The 17670-nt window shown below is 37.2% G+C and overlaps 1 protein-coding gene across 7 annotated transcripts in view; it reads right to left on the bottom strand.

Moving 5' to 3' along the window:
* EcR (Ecdysone receptor) overlaps positions 1-17670 on the bottom strand; it is a 125325-nt gene that overhangs the window by 57187 nt on the left and 50468 nt on the right. The window contains exon 1 of one of the 7 annotated variants that reach the window (XM_002049150.4): positions 6201-7628. The exons of 5 other annotated variants lie outside the window; for them this stretch is intronic. Coding sequence is in view for 1 of the 2 variants with exons in the window: in XM_015174013.3 (XP_015029499.1) it covers positions 6201-6258 (58 nt within the window). In the remaining variant the exon portion in view is untranslated. Of the gene's footprint in view, positions 1-6200; positions 7629-17670 lie in introns of those variants that run through there. One more of the 7 variants, XM_015174013.3, reaches the window with a different exon arrangement.

Raw genomic sequence — 17670 nt, 5'->3', positions numbered from 1 at the left:
AAACGCTCAAAATGCGTTTGAATCATTTCCTTTTCCGGTTTCGTCGCGTTTCTTTTTCAGCTCTTTTTTTTGCTTATACACAATTTTTGTATAATTTTTTTTTATTCATTATCGATTTGCATTTATTATCAAGCTGATTTGCATGAAACTGAGGACTTGCCTCGTTTTGGCTGACCTTTTGGAAAGTTCTAACAGAAACCAATAACAATTTCGGCACAATTTTATTGAAAGTAAAACACATAACAAGATATTTGTTCAGCTAATTCAAGCTGGGATTGTGTTTAACTGTTTAACATGCATGTTAAAGTTTACAATGAAGTTAATTGAAAAAGTTTTGCATGTTCAAATGCAATGGAGCTTGTTTTGCAAATGTAATCACATTTGTTTTGAAGAATCTATTTAACAAGCATGTTAAAATTTGCAATGCAGCTTACAAATGGAAGTAATTTTTTTTTAAATAGGCAATGAAGATAGGTTATTGAAAATGTTGTTTGACCAGCATGTTAAGTGTTCTTACAGCCTGCTCAATAAAGCTTGTAATGCAAATGGAACTATTTCTTACATTTATTTAACATGCATGTTAGCATGCATTGCAAGTGTGACTAGTTTGGAGAAAAGCGAACTGAACGTATTTTCTACTGTTCATCAAATACCAAATATTTTATCTACCTTGTAACATTTCCTATGACTCTTCTTCTTCATGCACAACTTTGACGCGGTTTTCATCTATTGAAATAAGCACACATTTTGTTTGTTTTATGATCACTTGGATCTGCAGCAAAAGTATCACAGTACTTGACCTTGAGTTGAGTTTTTTGTATAACAGCTACGCCTAAAATGTATCTGGCAGTTGTTAAACCAAATGTATAATTAATTCATTGAAAAACAATAACGAACAACATTTAGGCATGAGTCACAATTAAGATATTCCATTTTTTTTTTGTATTTAATTTAGCTGAGGTCATTAGCTTTTAGTGGCTAAAAAAGGGGGTTTAGTGTTGATAATCAAAGGAAAGGCTAAGATACACTTGAAGTTAACTAGATTTTGTAGATCAAAAAGAGGATTAATGACATTTAATTCCAATGAACGTCATCTTCATGATAATTTTAGCTAGAAGATTGGCTGCAATCCAGTTATCAAGAGATATCATGTTAATAGCTAACATGAAGATAAAACGGTTTTCTTGATCATATTCACATAATAACTAAACATATTTTTAGTATATTTTCATTTATGGAATGCGAGTGTTAAATGTGGAAACTGTGGAAAGTCCGTGGTAATTGTCTGCGAAAGTGTTGACAGCCAGTTGCAGTTTTTTTTTTCTTTATTTTTTTTTATGTGAATTGAGCAATGTGAAAGCGTTGCAATGAAACTCGTTTCAAGCGCCGCTGTTATGGCAAGACTTTGCTAATTAATGCCACACACACACACACACGCACACACACGCAGTCAGAGTTGCAGCAGAAGTTGCTCTGGTTTTTCCAGCGCCAGATAAAAGAAGCTGCAGACGCAAATGTTGGCTGCACAATGCATGTCCAGACAGGGAGAGAACAGAGACAACATCACACACACACACACACACACACACACACACACTCACACACAGGTAGTCACAGGAAACAACTGAACCAACTGACAAGATAAAACGCACAATGAATCGAACAGAAAATAAAAGGAACCTGTTTGATGCGCTGCTTTGCAATTGTTGAAATTTATCCCTCGCTTGTTCATTTTTCCTAAGGGTGTTTCGCAGCGCTACGAAATCTGGTTGAACCTGTGCATGACTCATGACCCAGTCAGTCTGTCAGTCCGTCCGTCCGTCAGTTAGTTTGTCTGTCGGTCAGATTGATGCTGCGTCTAGAAATTGACTTATCGATTGACCCCGTGCAGGTGTCTGATTGTTTTCTTGTCGCAAATGCAGGTCAATTTGTCGACTAGGAAATGTTTATAGTAAAGTGATTCAAGGTTTAAGCCATTGAGGCTTGCTATAAAAACATTATAGCAAAGTGTAGGCTGGCATTTGCTAAATATATGTCACGACTTTTATGGCGTACGATCTTTTATAGCATATATTTGTAGCTATTTGTTTGCTATAAACTTTTATGGCACGCTTCAAATGTGCTTAGTTTATTAATAACAAATCCAAATTTTGCTATAATAATATTATTTTAAGCGATTTTATGTGTTAATTTAAGCTGCCATAAATTTGAGAGCAATGCTAAACTGTGCCAAAAAAAGTGTATAGCACATATTGGTTGGTCTCAGAGACAAGTTGCTATAAATTGTATAGCAAGTTTTCGCATATACGCAACGCATACAATTTATAGCGTTAATGATCATGACTGTTCTGTTTTAATGTCCCATAAAATGTTCTATAAATTATGGCAAGTATTAGGTTAGGTGCGTTTAACTGCCCAAAATAGTTGCTATAACTTTATGGCAAGTCGTATTTTAGGCATGGAAATGCGCAAAAATTAAAAACAAAACAAAAAAGTAACTGCCCAAGGGATCGCTCCGATGAGCAGGCCCGCACATTAGACACACACACGCACACACACGCACACACATGATAATCATAGACAAACAACTTATAGACTGTAAATATATAGATATTTGTATGTAGCACAATTTGAAGGCGGGCCCATTAAAACCAGAAGCTTGTCAATGCATGTGACGAGCTGAGAAGAGGCAAACACTTTGGAATGCGCGCCTAGAGCCAGTACACACTCACACACACACACGCACACACACACACACACACACATGTGTGCATATGGGCTATATATTTGCATAAAATGGCATTAAAATTTGCCATTTTGCCAACTTTAATGTACCATAAAACAAACGACAAGCGAAGCCAAGTAACTTTTTCTACTGTGAAGAGAAAGAAATGTGAGAAGAAGAACAAGCACAGCAAACTTGCAGACAGGTTGCCCAGCAGACCCTGAAAGTGGAGCTGCTGCTGCTGCTTCTTCTTCTTCATATGGGGGCGTAGGGTCGGTTCAAATTAATTGCGACTCGCCCAAACTAATGCGAGTTGGTTAATGCGGCTTTTTGGCTCATTAGGCGCCTGGAATTAGGCAATGCGAAAGCAAAGCACGGCCACATTTTCAAATGTGACCGCAGTATAATTGAAAATAATAAAAAAAAAACAGAAAAAGACAGCCTCTAGGCAATAAAACACTAGATACACTGGCAGAAATAGGCACTATCTAATTAAAGTTAAGCCGAATGAAGATTCGGAATATTGCTCAAGTATATTTGCGACTTTGTTTAATCAAATAATATTTGCATTAAACTCATTAAAAAAAGAGCATAAATTAAGAGAAATAAACTTAAATTGGGTTAGAAAAAACTTAAAACAAGAACTTGCTACTTGAAAAAAAGTAAAAATAATAATAATAACCAAAAGTGTTTTTGGTTTAAAAGCTTTTCACTCTCTCATTTCGATCACATTGTGCTTAATTTAATATTCTTTACCTTTCTCCAAGTGCGCAAAACAGAAATAGCAAAGTACACTGAAAAAGATTCCTGACAAAAACGACACGCGCCGCAGCAAAACAATTATTGTGTGTGGGAATCGTGTTAATCGTCCTGTGGAAATATCATTATCAGCATGTACATAATTAGCTTTTGGTGTTGTCCTGCATAGCTTGTGCCTTCATTGATAGGACACTTAAATGGACTGCTTGTTTTTCCATGAAAGCACAGACATATACTATAACAAATCATAGTCCTGTGTTCTGTTTAATTAAGTAGAGCACTTTGAGCGTGAACAGCAATTAGTACAGGTGATTAACTATTGTGAGTTACATATTGACATCTTTTTGCTGCTCGAATGGGTGAGGGAAGAACTGGGTTCGCGCCACGAAGCTGCAGCTCTTAAGTAAAGTAGAGTAGCATTCATATATAATTATTATATAATTCGCAAGCAGTTTAAGGTATGCAAAATATAGTCTTATAATTCGCAAATGGTTTTAGCAAAGGAGCTCTTAAGCAATTTAAGTCAACTTCAGGCATTCGACTAAAATTCTCAAGTTGTTCTAGCAAGAGACACTATTAACACAAGAAGTTCTTAAGCAGAAGTTATTATTTTATATATTTACTATTATTACAGTCTGCTGTAATTCGCAAGCAGTTCTGGCTATAGAGTAAATAAAGTAACTGGCTGCAAGCATACATTTATAATTCGCAAGTAGTTTTAGCAATCGAACTCTCAAGCAAATTAATCAAATTTCCAGCATTCTCTTATAATTCCCAAGTGGTTCTAGCAGCAACCGCCGCTATTAACTTAGTACACCAAAAACAAACAAATAATCTAACTGAAGGCATAAAATCAGCTCACATTTGCAATACAAATAAATTGTGCCTAATGCCAGCAACTTAACAGAGATTCGCTTCAGTCCCAAGTAGTTAACCAAGGCAACAAAACACACAGAGAAAGACAAGATTTTACAGAAGAGAAAAAAACGCCACTTGAAAAGTCAATAAGCAGCGCAATTTATTTGTATAATTCAGTTGTTCTCGATGCCAATTACATGAGCCAAGTGCTGGATTCTCAAAATACCACTTATGTATTTATCAATATGTATAACAATTCAAGTGATTGGGTGTGCGAGTGTGTACATTCAAATATATAAATTTACATTTCAACGATTGCGCTTTAATTGGCCGTCTGTCAGTTGTCATGACAATAATTAATGTATTACCAAAAAAAAAATTATGCGCATAAACATGTGTATCTGCGGATACAAATGTATCTGTAGTTACACATGTATCTGTGCGTGTGTGTGTGTGTGTGTGCGTATCTTGGCATAGATGCGGCTTCGTGCTGTGCCTCAGCTTTTCACTTGGCCAATTTTTCAGCACATTTTCCTTGACTGGACCAAAATGGAAATGCGTAACGTGTTTTCTCAAGCGCAACGCGTGTATCTCACTTGATCGAACGGTTGACAGGTCAAATGTAAATAATCAAAATCCCCCCAAAAGAAAAATAAACAAGTGTCGAACAGATGACAGCTTAATTTTGTTCAAGATATGCAGGGAGCATATAGTATATAGCCGAGATATGCTTTCAATAGAAATAGTCGACAGATGCGAGCGCCGGAAACTTTTAGTTTTGGGCAGAATACATTATGTTTGACTGATGAGCATTCCGATATTAGAAGATGTTCCTTATTGGAATATGGCTAAACTGAGATTGAGTACAATTTAAACATAATCTTTCATACTCCATTATTGATAAACTAAATCCACAATAATTTCGATATAACTATTACAGATCTATAATTTATAAGAATGATGAGAAGCGCTATGAAATCCTTTACTAAGAACTGTTCTTTAATAAAATAGATTAATAGCAATTGTGATAATATCTTTTACAGAGATTTGGAGCTGAAGACAATTTCCATATAAGTTTTTAATGAGATAAGCATATTAGATAAGAGATAATGCGATTTACTGAGAGCTGCATCTATATTAGATTTAATATAAATTGCCAAAAAATCCTTTACTAAGATCTGTATCTATAAACTTAGATTGAACAATGAGATCTGGATTCATAATATTTTCATTGATGACATATTATTAATATTATTATTGTATTACGGACATCTGGATCTGTAATATTAGCTCTGGATATAAAAATATATAATCCTTTACTGCCATCTGTATCTTTATTAGATTAAAGACAATTTAGATACATTTATTTACTGAGATTTGGTTTAAGCATTTCACACAATTGAATTTGAAAAATGCAATCTGCAAGATAGAAAAGTATCTGTAAAAAGGATGTTTGCAACTTTTCACGCATTTTTTCCAATTGATGCTAAATGCATTTTGATAGAGTGGAAATAATATTGGTGTTTGGACGAAGTGTGCTTTTTGCAGTTCTGCAATGAAAATATTGCCAACGAGTCGAAATTGTGTTGACAACTTTCTTATTGATAAGGGAGAAATTCTTTGAACTTTCGCCTACAAGCTTTCTTAAACAAGTTGCGTTTCGTTCTTATAAGAACTGAATATATCTTATAAGAACTACTTCCATAATAAACCGAACTTTTCCCAGTAAATATTCCTATATTGATTTTCATTTTCATTTAATTTCTTACATTTTCACTCCACATTGATTTTTTTCAGTTTCTTTTAAACGAGTTTGCCCGCAAATTTTTGAAAAAAGTTTCTTTGGATTAGAACTTACCGTTAGCATCTATAAAATACGCCAAATCAGCTACTAATCCATATAAATCGTTATCCATTTACAAAGTTAAAGATTCTTGATAAAAAATAAAACAATTTCTTTGCTTTCTTTTCTGTTGTTTCTCTTTCCTTCTTTCTTTCTTTCTTTTTAGCACACTTTGCACTATAATTCTTGCATACTTTTGTATGGGTTTGGGGGGGGGATTCGTGGGCCGGATTATAGATTAAACACTGTAAACTTTTTCCCCTTCTTATGCGTTGCGCGGGTTGCGGGTGGAGCGGGCGGGGCTTTCAATTAGCTTTCTGCAGCATTTGTTAAAAAGCACTTTGGTAACTGTTTAACGGGAATCACGCAGGTTGTGTGTGTGCGAGCGAGACAGTAGAGTGCACTGTGACAGTCAGTCAATCGGGCAGTCAGTCAATCAGTCAGTCTGTCAGTCAGTCAGGCAGTTTAACGGTTTGTCTTGTGCGCCGCTCTCTGCAGACGCAGGACCTGCGCTGCGGACCAGAAACGAGAGACAGACAAACTGTAGACGTTTGTCTGACGTCGACGTCGCCGTCGCCGTTGCCGTTGCCGTTGCTTTACACGCGGCTGTTGCTCTTCCTCTTCATGTGTTGCCCCCCTCGTCTGATTACGTAGCGCAGTCGACGTCGCTGTATGATAAACGTTGCGTCGCTGCCGCAGCGGCTGTGCCTGTTGTTGATGTTTGATAGTTCTTGTTGTAGGTGTGCGCGCGTATGTGTACGTGTGTGTGTGTGTGTGTGTGTGTGTGTGTAGTGTTGGTGGTGTGTTTGCCTTTCACCGTAAAATGTTTAGATTCATGTGCGTTTTTATTTACACATTTTGTCTCGTTGTTTTCATTCTCTATTTTCTTATTTTCTTCCTTTTTATTTTGGCTTGTTGCTATTTTAAAGCATGCCGCATGCTGCGGCGCTGACTGCGGCACACAAAATGAATTTTAATTCATATAATATCTATGTAAAACTGTTGCACTTTTGACAGTTTTTATTTGCTTCTCTCTTTTTTTTTTCAGCTACAATGCATTTGCACTTTGTTGTTGTGGTTGGTTTCTCTCTATGCGTAAATATATTTTGTTTAAATTGCACTTGTGTTTAACAATTTTTATTTTTATTTTTTTTTTTTTTGTGTTGTTATTTTGTATATTATTTTGTTTTGTTTTGTATAGCATATAAATTTCTCTTTTGATTTCTTTTTTGTTTAACTTTGTTGCAACGCGTGTTATAAACAAGAGTTTCGGGGCAACCGTTTTGCTTTTAACATTAATTTTAATTTTATTATTTATTTAATATTTCTATATATATTTTGTTTTTTGTTTTTGTTCAAAAGCAAACCGCAAAAAACACAACGAACGAACGAGCGAACGGGAGAACGAACCGTTAACGACAAAGTCCAAACAAATACTAAATGTTAAGTCCAAACAAATACTAAATGTTATTGCTCTGTTAAATTCGAAATGATGAAGTGCGCTTAAACTCACCACGAAACCCACCACCATAGAGAGAGACAGACCGCCAGAGAGAGAGAGAGAGAGAGGGAGTGAGAGAGAGCGCGTCGGCAGCAACCCACACTAGTGTAAACATGCGCTCACAAAAGTCGAAAACGGAATCACCGCTAAAGATAAATGTGAAGCGCAGCATACACGCATAAGCATTTTACGCTTGCTCTCTCTCTCTCTCTCACACACATACACATGTGCAGAGCGAGTGGCTTGAATGAAAATGCCGATGCAATCGCGCGCTGCTCTTTGAATCACCTCTCCGGCACGTACACGCAGCAATAGAGAGGCAAACGCTTACACACACACACACACACACAGAGTCTTCCCCACTGCTGCATACACCCACATTCACAATAATAAGGCGTGTCTGCGTTTGTGTGCGTACGAGTGCCATCATCGCTTTCCTTTATATTTGCCTCCTTTTAATTTCTGTTTTCTTTTTATTTTCGTTGACTTTTTATGTGTGTGTGTGTCGCTCTGCCGCTGCTGCTGCTGCTTCTGCTGCCGCCGTCGGGTGCACAAGTGCAAATTCACACGTACATTCGAAATGTGTTCGCACAGTGGCACAAAAACGATTATTATAAACATTGCCAGACGCTGACAGGCCGCGAGAGACAAGGGCAAATGCGAAGTTGGGCAGTTGATCTGCGTTCGGAGACGAGACGTTGGAATTTTCTAGTACAAAGTACTTACATATGTAAATATGTGTATGCATCTGTGTGCGTGTGTGTGATGTGTGTGTAGATACATACTTTGCATGAAAATGAATGGAAATGGAAATTTGTAAACAGCATGTGAGAGCTAGAAAATTTAGCGCTCATTTTTTTTTTTCATTTTTGTATAGAGCAGTTGGAGTGCATAAGAAGTTTTATGCAAACCGAAAAGTTATAATAAACTTTGGAATAATTATGAAAACTGAATTGGAAGTTCAAATAGTGCAATATCTAACCCAAAATGTACAATAATTATATTGAGGGTTCCATTCAAAAACTAAATAACTTTCGAAATTCTATTTATATAATACTCGCACAATCAAAACTCTTTGTATTTGAACAAGTTTATGTTATAATTTTTCAATTCGAATCAAATTTTCATATGATATCAAGTTCTTTGAATGTTTGTAACGTACATCAACCTAAATATGAACCTATCTTATCTTCTGGACTTTATCTGCGCATGCACATTTCTTGTAGTATCTAACTTCTGAGATCATTCATGAATCCATTCGAAACTGCTTTTCTACTGTAAATAAACTAAACTTATCTAATTTAGATACATAGCTCTATTTACAAAGTATATTATAAAATGCATGCACAGTGGAGACTATATAGATTACAAGTCATCCAATAATAGTATCGAATAGGTATGTGTTTGCCTTGAAGTAAAACGAATTCGAGTACGAGTACGAGTACAAATATCTAGAAGTACGTTTATACAGCGGCGACGTGCTGAGACGTAATTGATGAAAGGCAAAGATCTACAGCGCAAACAGTGAACAACAACAACAACAACAACAACAACGACAGCAGAGACAGCAACAAAAACTCAACTAAAATATTCTACGTAACGTGACCGACGGCGACGTCTAAAATTGCACATTTCAAATACAATGTGGTTAAAAAGTAAGCGCAGAGGCAAACAAACAGAGATACACAGATACCGATTGATGGGGATAAGTAAGCGAGGGTTGGGCGGCGCTAGAGGGGGGGTCAGCAGATAATTGTAGACAGTCAGACACAGACTGTCTGTGTGTGAGTGTGTGTGTGTGTGTGTGTGTGTGTGTTGAGTTAACGCTGGGCAAGTTCAAGTGTAGAATGCAATAGAGCGCTGCAAGCAGCAGCAGCAGTAGCAACTAGCGAGAGAGCGAGAGCGAGAGAGAGCAAAGAGCGAAAGCGTCTACGCATACGCATAGAAAAAAGCCGGCAAAAGCAAGGGCAACACAGCAAGAGAGCGCAATACAGTGTGCGAGTGCAAGCGAGCGCGGGCGCTGCAGCTTTGGGGTATGGGCAGTAGCAGCAGAGCTAGCTTTGTGTGTGTGTGTGGTGAATTTGGCGTTTGGTAGCTTTTTTTTTTTTTGTTTTTGGGGGGGGGGTTGGCTAGACACATTGAACCACAAAAGTTCAAGATGAAAACACAAAATATCAACAATGACAGCTGAGTATAAATGGCGGTGTGTGGTGGGAGGTGGGGTGCTCTCTCGCTCTGCCCTCTCTGGGTGAATATGGCTGTGCATGCGTGTAGCTGGGTGATTGTGTGTGTGTGCGACTCCACTGCTTTGGCCGACTGCCAAACGTTCAGTAGTACACTGGAGCAGTTTGGGTGTGAGTGCAACAGTCAGTCGTTATATGTGAGCGTGCGTGTGTGTGTGTGTGTGTGTGAGTGGGTGGCTGGCTGTATGTGTGCCTGACAGGGCGTGTGGGGCGTCATGGCTGCCAGTTGTTGGGGTAGTTCGCTGCCGGCAAATAGCAAAAAACACATCAGCAGCCGCAGCCGCAGCCGCAGCCGCAGCCGCTGCCAGCACACATACACACACAGTGTGCTGTATCTGGTATCTGTGCCTAGTTGGAATCACAACAACAACAAAATAAGAGAAGAAAACTTGTCTACATGCCGTGTCATACAAGCTGCAAAATTTATGCGAAGACACACAAATCTACTGAACGAGCGACCGACAATGCAGTCGACGGCGCTGCTGCTGCTGCTGCTGCTGCTGCTGCTGGCGTCATTATGTCGGTGTGTTTTATCCATGAGCGCTCTCTCGCTCGCTCTCTCTATCTTTGGCGTGTTCTTCCTCTGCCGCCCTCTGCCCGTCTCAGTCACTCTCTCTCTCTTTCTTTCTATCGGTCATAAATGCATTGGGCCCATGTACATAATAATCATAATAATTTGTTGCTGTATTTTCTTTTGCCTTGTTCGCTGAGGTTTGCTTTGGTCCGCTTGGGCTAACGTTGCACTGCAGTAGTAGAAGAGAGAGAGAGAGAGAGCACAGCTTTGTGAGCGAGAGTAAGCGAGCGCGAGAGACATCCAATGACAAAGTCAGGTTTAATGTCGTTCAGTGGCGCGCGCGACATTTGCCGTTGAGGCAGGCAGCGGTCGCAGAGAGGGGCCGGGCCGGCCCCACCTCTAACTGCTGCCATTGCATTAGGCAAGTCGATGGGCTGTAGGGGGGGGGGTGTTTAAAAGCGGCTGCCGCCACTGATTGTGGGCAAAGACAATCATCAACAACGAGCAATGACAAAGACAACAACAACAACAACAGCAACAATAACGCGGCTGTCTCTATGAATGGAGGGTATCGGCGGAATAACAATAACAATTTGCATAGTAAATCTCTTTCATTGAAATATGTACTTATAACGCAGGCATAATTAACGGTTGTAAATGAAGGCATGTGCCGTGACTAGAGAGAGAGAGAGGGAGAGAGAGTGAGATAGATGTGCAAAAGAGTTTTAATCGATAATTTTGATCGATTAAACTGATTGAGCCGATTAATAAGTGCAAAAATTGTAATTTATAGCGTAAGAGCTTGTAGGAAATCTAAAACAAACGATTTTGCGAAGATTTCCAAGTTCTTAAACAAAACTCTATTATTAGCATATATTTTTGACAGATTTTAACATCAAGCGTGCAAATAAGTTATATTCATTTATCGATAACGAAGCTGTAAGAAAGCTTAATTAAATTAATTAATTAAGCTGATTAAACTCTTACAAAAACCCAAAAAAAAAATACCAAATATATTATTTAGTAAACGTAAAAACTGATCTATGCGAATGATCACTGCATTCTATTTAATACTTATTCATATATCTAAACAATATCTATATAGAAGAGAGCAATATAATTTATATATCAAGATCTTTCTCAGACTTGGCGCATGTAATAAAAAAATACCAAAAAATGTAATTAACATAAAAACTGTAGATTTCTAATGTACGAGTGATTACTGTACTCTACACATATGAATACAAAGTTCAATTATTCATTTTATTTTGAATTCATATTATTTCAATTTGAAACACAGTTCACAGTTCACAGCTCTTCACAGTCTTCGCGCACAGGATTCAAAAGAATACCAACAAAGTTTAAGTAAGGGATTAACTGAAGTCGAACGACTTTGCGAATGATAACTGTACTTTACTCATATGATTTCAATAATCTGCTATCTAAAGTTTGAAATTTAGCAAGAAGCACTTTAATATATATTTTAGGTTCTGCGTGCATAGGAAAATCCACTTGAATGTTTTCCCAGCCGTTTTCCCATTAGCGGAAAACCGTCTATCTTTAGTCTAAACACTCCATAAACGATAATTTGACTTTTGTCATTGCCACTGACAACAACTGGAAATGCATTTTTCAGCTTATCAGTGAAATTTTCCTTTTTGTTTTGTGGCATATTGGGGCAACAGTTGGGGGTCATCCGCAATTGACCGTTCGAGTTTAGGAGCTTTGTTTCGTTTATTTCAATTTGAAATTTTTATGTGCGTGCATTTTTCACTTAACTAAATTTCAAGTTGACTTCTTTGCTTTTGCCTCACTCCTACATTTTTTTATTTACTTTTTTTTTTTATTTTTATTTTTTTATTGCATATTGACATTTCAATTGCTTTTTATCAGCGCAATTTATTTTCATGTCTTTTTATGGCTGCCCTCTGATTGTTGCAGCCGCACGGACCACAGACAAGTGCAGCGTCGCGTCGGGTTGGTTGAGTTTCAAGTTTGTAGCTTGAGTAAACTATATTCCATTTAACATATACTCACTTTTTAGCATAACCTATCGTATTATAACTGACTGCACAAGCGACTCACCTGCAAAGATACAAAAATAAGTTTATTAATCATTTGACTTAATTTAAAGTGTGTTAAATATATGTGCAAGCGCTTTCCGCTTATTTTCCACAGTTGCGTGTGGAATTTCCAAGATAGCTGAAACATGCATTCACTAAGTTTTCATGTAAAGCCTCGGAAAATATGTGTAAATAGAATCCTTGAAACATTCTCAAAAAAGTGTGAAGCACGTCTAAAATTAATTTTTATAAAAATGCGTAGAAATATTTCGAACAAATTCTCAACTTGTTAACGTTCCATTTTTCACCCTCACAGAAACCATGACAAACCATGCTTAAATCTAAGAAATTTGTATATAAATTCCAGTTAATTCATGGCAAACTCTTGGCACATCTGAGTATTACAAAAATTTAATTTTTTGATAGGCCAAAATCTTCAGTGCATCCTCACTTACACACTTGTTTCTCTACTTCTTTATTCTCCATTTTTGTCTCTCTCCATGCGCTGCATTCGGAAACGTTTCACTGGCAGTACCTTTGCAAATCTTCCCACATTTTCCCTCTCTCTGCATTTTCTTACAGTAACTATTTCAAACTTTTCTAAACGTAAACGTTTCACTGGCTTGGTATTATGCTTTGCGCCCTATTCGTAAACGTTCTACTGGCAAGCAGGCAATTTTAATTAGAATAAGTTTTTCTATAACATTTACAAGTTCTAAATTAATGGAGATACAATTTTTGTAAAGAATTTGCATTATAAAGCATGATTAAAACGTTATGTAGACCACTTGGCATCTGCGTAAACATGCCGCAGCTCTGCATAATAATGCTTTCGCCCGTCTGATAACTTTATTATTTGTGCACGTTTCTCATGTCAACGTCTACACATAAAGTTAAATGCAAAATGCAAATTCAAATTGAAAATTGCGACACTCAACGAGGCGACACTTGACGAGCTGTCTACAAAAAAAAAAGAAGAAAAATAAGAAAAAAACAATCCATTCAACCGCATAGCTAAGTATACTATATGGTATGTTATGTTCTGGACAGGGGCGTCTAAGAAACTGCTTGGGCGGGGGTCAAAGAGTAGAAGATATGAATTCAATTAATTAACTTATATTTTTTAGTTTTATATTATTTTAAGTTTTTCTTGAAGACTTTCTACCCAAAAATGTCAACTTTCTTATGCCACACAGAGGCGTAGCGTAGTAGAAGGGGATCGGAGAAAGGAAGATGGACATTCACTTAGTATTTAATATATATATATATTTTTTTAAAATTTCTTTCAAGATTTTCAACTCGAAAATTTCAGGTTTTTTTGGAACACACAGAGGCGTAGCCTAATAAAAATTACAAAAGGGGCACTTATAAATATAAATTACTTCAAAATTTTGTAAATGACAGCGACAAAGCTCGACTGTCAATTTATAGCTGATCAGATATGGAGAACCCCCCCTTGGGAACAGCTAAAATGTTAGCCCACGCCCCTGTTTGAACCCGCTATCACACCGAAATGCATTATTTAGATATAAATATATGCATATACAATACATATATATATATATATATATTATTTGTGCTGGTATCTGCGCTTGTTTGTATTTTTGCTTGTATTTTGTGCTGTTTGGCCAGACGTCCGGCGCGAAACGCTTCACAAATAATGTCCCCCTGATATTTAGCTGTCTGGAATTTGATTAAAATAATTTACTGATGCCGTGCGATTTCTTAAGCACACTATATAGTGAGTGTATTGTTACGCCAACCCACCCCTCATGCCAGCCACAGAGACATTTGACGTGGCGCGTTGTCTTGATTTAGATTTATATTCATATGCAACATTATTGTTAATATTATTTATTATTAATGCCAACTGGCGTGACATTCTTTCATTCAGGCAATGCATGGCTAAATAGAATATAGATTGATCGATATCAACTAGTGGCAGTCTGCGAATCAACTTGATAGAACTTTGAATATCCTGTAAAAGCGATGTTAGCCGCCTGCTTGGCTTAGGTGACTGAGCGTCGAACCAACAAGCAACAGTTCGCTGGCTCAAACTCAGTTAACTTTTCGAAAGGTCGCTGGCTTAAGTTACAAATAATGTAATACAAAATAAAGAAAAATCAATTCAACGTAGCAGAGTATATTAAAGGAAATTTTATGTTCTGGACATTGGCGTCAAAAAAAATACTTGTAAGGTTGCTGGTTCAAACTCAACACCAATTTCTTTTAAAAGTTGTTGATTTAATTTCTTTAAAAAGAAAAAAAATTTATAATTAAATGAAAATTCTTTAATATTTGATTGGCTTTATACAAGTTCAAAATCTGTTGCGCATTTCACGAGAAAAAATCGATATAACTTATATTTCTAACATTTATTATACTAAAGCCGGGCAGTGTGTGGTTATTTCCTATTGTTAATTGATGTAAATAGAATGAAGCTTCAAAGACAATTTAAATTGTATCCACAAATCTATGAGGCCAACTTAACATACTGTCTATTAATTCATCATACCCCATGAGGCCAGCTCCTCTACAGGGCATACACACGACAAGTATAATAAAGTGTCGCACAGTCTCGTCGCTCTCGTGTTTGTAATGGAAACTGACAGCACGACACATAGAGACACTCAAATCCAACGTATTGCATATTAAACAGAGCCCTGGGGGCGTGGCACACACACACACACACACACCCGCTTCGTTATCGATAGCAAAGCAAACGTGCCACCTGTTGCAAGTTCATATCGGTTTGCATAGCTGCAAGCTGCGTGGAGAACGTGTGTTTACACATCCTGAACGAGTTGAGCTCCAGGACTGTGGCATTGAATTACAGGATTCTCATCCTGGGCACGCCCACAAGCACGCGCCAACGCCCACACGACTCAAGGCCCTTTGCTGGTCAAAATTGCGACGCAGTTGCAGAAATTGTGTGTTCAGTGGGGTTCCGGGCTGGTCGCTGGCTGTTGCACACAATTTGTTGCATGCAACCAGTTGCAAGAGAGGGGAAGCCGCAACGGGGCCAAAAGAGGGCAGCGCGGGCAAGGGCAGCCTGAAATAGCTACGCACTTGACTGCACTTGTCACACGCAATCTGCGTCGCTTTAACCACATGCTCCAGCCCCCATCCACCTCTGCCGTGCCCTACGATATGCTTGTGTAAATTATTTTTAAAATTCACATATTTAATCAACTGTTAAGAGCCGAATATAAACAGAAAAGTCATCTATTTATGCGCTCCCCAAGTCAACAATTCATTGTGTTCTACTATTTTTAATGCGACAGTTTATATTAATATATCGAATATCGAATATTATTCTAAATTTAAATGCTTATCGATCTTTTTTGAAGACTATAAAGTTTTATCGATTTTTATTCGCAGCTATCGATCAAATTTAATGCCTTCATATTGAATACATTCATAATTTAATTCGATTGATTCGTTTATCGATTTGAATTCACGATTATATATAACATTTCATACTTAAATATTGAATACAATTATTATTATCTAAGAAAATTACAAGCCGATTCACATTTGTTAATTTTTTATTCACAGTTATCGAAAATACTTAATGCTTATTTATCGAAATCGGTTTTTTATCAAATATATATCGAATAATTTATCGATATACTTTTTTTTCTACCAACGTAAAAAACAACATTTTGAACTTAAGTAAAAAACGAGTTAGCCCCCTTTTATATGCAGTAATTGCACTTCAGGCAAAAAAACAAAAAACAAATCGCACAAATATTTAATAAATTTGATGTGCACATGACAAATATTTGTAGGGTCAACAGAAAACGTGAATCATTTTCCGGTTGCAAGCAAATGCAAATAGTCGTAGAAACTCGAGCATAAATAAGTATATTTTTGGAGTCTTGACAACTTTCTGTCTGCGAGGCCGCAGATGTCACAAGTTGCCCTTTGCCACCACCCCCCATCCTCCTTCCGACCTAATACGGTGCGCACATATATGTACTGTATTCATATACTCACACACGGATTTACACTCATTTAGTTGCGCCGCCAGTTCAATGAACGACTTGTCGCTGCGGTTGTTACTCATTTTGGCGTTTTGTGCGCCGCAAAGTTTTACCTAATTAAATCAACAAAGTGCTGGAAAAACCGCACACGAACCAACTAACACAGACACACGCACACAAGCACACCATTTGCCAAAAAACAATAAATTAGAGCTGGCTTATAAATGAATGAGTCTAAAACAAAAGCTTATTATAGTCAAATGCAATTATTGAGCCATAATCAAGCAACAGCGAAATAATCAAATTCAATAAAATAACAAGAGTAAGAGTACAATGCCGACTAGCTAATACCCTTAATTTAGCGATATGCTGGCCTCAAAAAGATTCTATCGCCTGCATGCACAAAAATCACACGCATGAGCTTCTTCTAGCCTTTCGGCGCTTGAAGTCCGATCAAGGTGCATTTTTCAGTGCATATATTATACATATGTGTTTTTATACCAATTCAATATAAAGATAGACTGAGTTATAGATGCTAAATATATATTTACCCATATATAAACTCGTCGCGCTGATCAGGAATATATACACACATAATACATATAAGTCATTATATATATATATAATTGTATCACCCTTAAAGTGGTTCGGATATTTTTCATCTGCCTGTTACATACATTTGCACGAAAACAATATACCCTATTTACTCATATAAAATAACTCAAAGGACTCTCACGCTCAAGGGTTAAAGGGGTTACGCGGTGGCTGTTCGTCTGCAAAAAAGTAAATATATCACAATTTTTCTGATTAACACGCGCGACGCCACAAAATGTATCCTAATCAAAATATGAAATTTGTTTAAATATATTTTCTCTTTTATGCAATTATAATTGGGTCGGCGACGTTTTGAATTTGATGTGGGATATGCCCTGTAATAATGGTAAGGGTGGGGTATCTTCACTGAATGAAGAAGTTCGTTTTTTAAATGCATTCCTTAAAACAAATAAAGAATTCAGTTATTGCAACTCTACTTCCTCCAGTAACTCTATATGAAAAATAACATAAATTTTATGCTAAATGTTTTTTCTGGTTATATATATATGGTAACTGCAAGTCGAGCATGCCCCACTGATTTGTCGTGCCAGAAAAGGCGCTGTCAGACAGTCCCAGCTTGGCAA

Source organism: Drosophila virilis, chromosome 5 (genome assembly GCF_030788295.1).
Source record: "Drosophila virilis strain 15010-1051.87 chromosome 5, Dvir_AGI_RSII-ME, whole genome shotgun sequence".
NCBI classification, from domain to species: Eukaryota; Metazoa; Arthropoda; class Insecta; order Diptera; family Drosophilidae; genus Drosophila; species Drosophila virilis.
The sequence above is the reverse complement of the archived record's forward strand: the minus strand, read 5'-3'. Positions and strand labels throughout refer to the sequence as shown.